Raw genomic sequence first — 1,897 nt, forward strand, 5'->3', positions numbered from 1 at the left:
GACTTCACCATTGAAATTCACCAGAGCTATAGTGAAACTGACAATGCCCACGTGCATGGCAGCTGGATGCTGGAATACATCGGGTAAAGGTGAAAGAAAAGGAGAGAGTTATTTCACTTTTCTGATTCATGATCCTCCACGGGCGGGTTCAGAATTCAAACTTCTGAATATGACAGGACTTTTCCTTTAACACATAGTTTAGTACGCTTACTATATTTAGTACATAAAACATAATTTATGTATTTTTTACAAAGTAAAATCGAGGACGATCCGGATATTAATCTGGTCACGCAGATGAACTAATGACACGGATCGGGTTTCTTTTCTGGTACAGATCAGGTTGTGACAGATGTTACTTCTTGAACCCCAGTTGGCCTTATTTTCTCTCCACTGTCGCTACAAGCATGCTTATTGTGAGGGATTGCTGAAGAGTCAATATCTACTCTCTCTACCTGCACCTCCTGTGAACTCAATGACTCTGTGATCTGATTGGACTAAATCTATAAAGTGACCTGATTCGATTTTTATAATTGCCGATAAATAAACAGGCTTGATTTGTCCCGATATTAATTAATTTTGCACTAATCCCTAAAAGCCTTTAGGGATTAAATTATTAATTCAGGAAGACCAGGAGGAGCATTCTAGTCATGCTGCCTTCCTACCAAACATGAAGGACGCTGCTGGAGGAGTTTTTTACATGGCGTCTCTGCATAAGATGCACGTTCTGGAGCAAAGGGATGCATAGGATACGTTTGCTATGATAACATTGCAAAGCTACACCTGATCTGTGAGGAAGAAGGCAGCAGAGACAAAGCTTTTTCAGTCAAATAATGGAAGGGATACAGCATGAAGGAATGCTCTGCAGAGGTTTGGAAACGGACATTTGAATTGGTAGAAATAAACCAAGGAGCTGTTTCATCTGCTTTGTTTCAGAGAGCGGCTCTCTGCTGCAGTCCTTGTTGGAGGGAGACTTCCAGGCCGTTCTGCTGAGCCCCCAGGTGACAGGTGTGCTGTCTGGAGATGGCAGCTGCAAGGACGGCGAGGACCTTGAGGCCTACCTAGAGAGAAGACTGCTGCTGTACCTGAAAGGAGACGATGATGAGCAGCAGAAACCAAACAGGTAACTCAGCAGGAGAGCAGGTGGATGTTTTCCTTGTTCCCAGCAGCTGGTGTAGCTTGTTGATGTTAAACTGTTCAGCATGGTGAGGCAGCCTCTGCTCACTGTGACTTTGGTCCAAAAACAAATGAAACCCATTTTCTTCCATGCAGACCTTCTATTAACGCAGTGGGACACGAGTAACTCCAGGTGTGTCTGCTCTGTCTGCAGGGAGCTCACAGTAATGGCCGCCGCCGTCTCCTGCCTCCATCTGTTTGCTCAGAGTAACTGGACCGGCCCTCCAGTCCCCTCCCACCTGTGCCACCTGCTGCCGACGGCTCTTCCGTCCTCTCAGGTTAATTCCTTCAAATAAATGTTCCTTCCCTGATCCACTCAGAAATACTGATCATGGATTATTTTGCATGATATCCGCTCTTTAACACTAGAACTCCCAAGGCTGTCATTTTGACTATTCTGGGATTTTAAAGGGAAAGAACTTTTTTTACATTAATCATATGTTGCTCATGTTAACTGACTTTTCCTGTTTCTATATTTCCTTCATTTCCACGTAAAAACGTAAAAAATGAATCTGGTTCATTTTACTTCGATCTCCCACAGCTGTTGTAAATACCAGATCCGCTCGGGGTCCTGCCCCTTATTATGACGTTAATATATGGCAACTCCACTCGGACAAACTGTATTGCACCTGTTTCTTAAGGATAGAATCTCTTTTGGAGTCTTAACATATTATTACCTATATTTGCTATCATTTGACATTTCATTGGTGATCTAAAGTAGCCG

At 43.4% G+C, this 1,897-nt stretch overlaps 1 protein-coding gene across 1 annotated transcript; it reads left to right on the plus strand.

The window, feature by feature from the left end:
• Positions 1-895: 895 nt before the first annotated feature.
• Positions 896-1,451, plus strand: LOC107081318 (tetratricopeptide repeat protein 27-like; the record flags this gene model as incomplete). Its single annotated transcript, XM_015369518.1, has 2 exons — positions 896-1,120; positions 1,328-1,451. Coding segments are annotated over 2 exons (349 nt in total), but the record flags the coding sequence as incomplete, so codon positions are not given.
• Positions 1,452-1,897: the final 446 nt, after the last annotated feature.

The sequence above is a fragment of the Cyprinodon variegatus genome, unplaced genomic scaffold (assembly GCF_000732505.1).
Source record: "Cyprinodon variegatus isolate N-32 unplaced genomic scaffold, C_variegatus-1.0 Scaffold4142, whole genome shotgun sequence".
Lineage (NCBI taxonomy): Eukaryota > Metazoa > Chordata > Actinopteri > Cyprinodontiformes > Cyprinodontidae > Cyprinodon > Cyprinodon variegatus.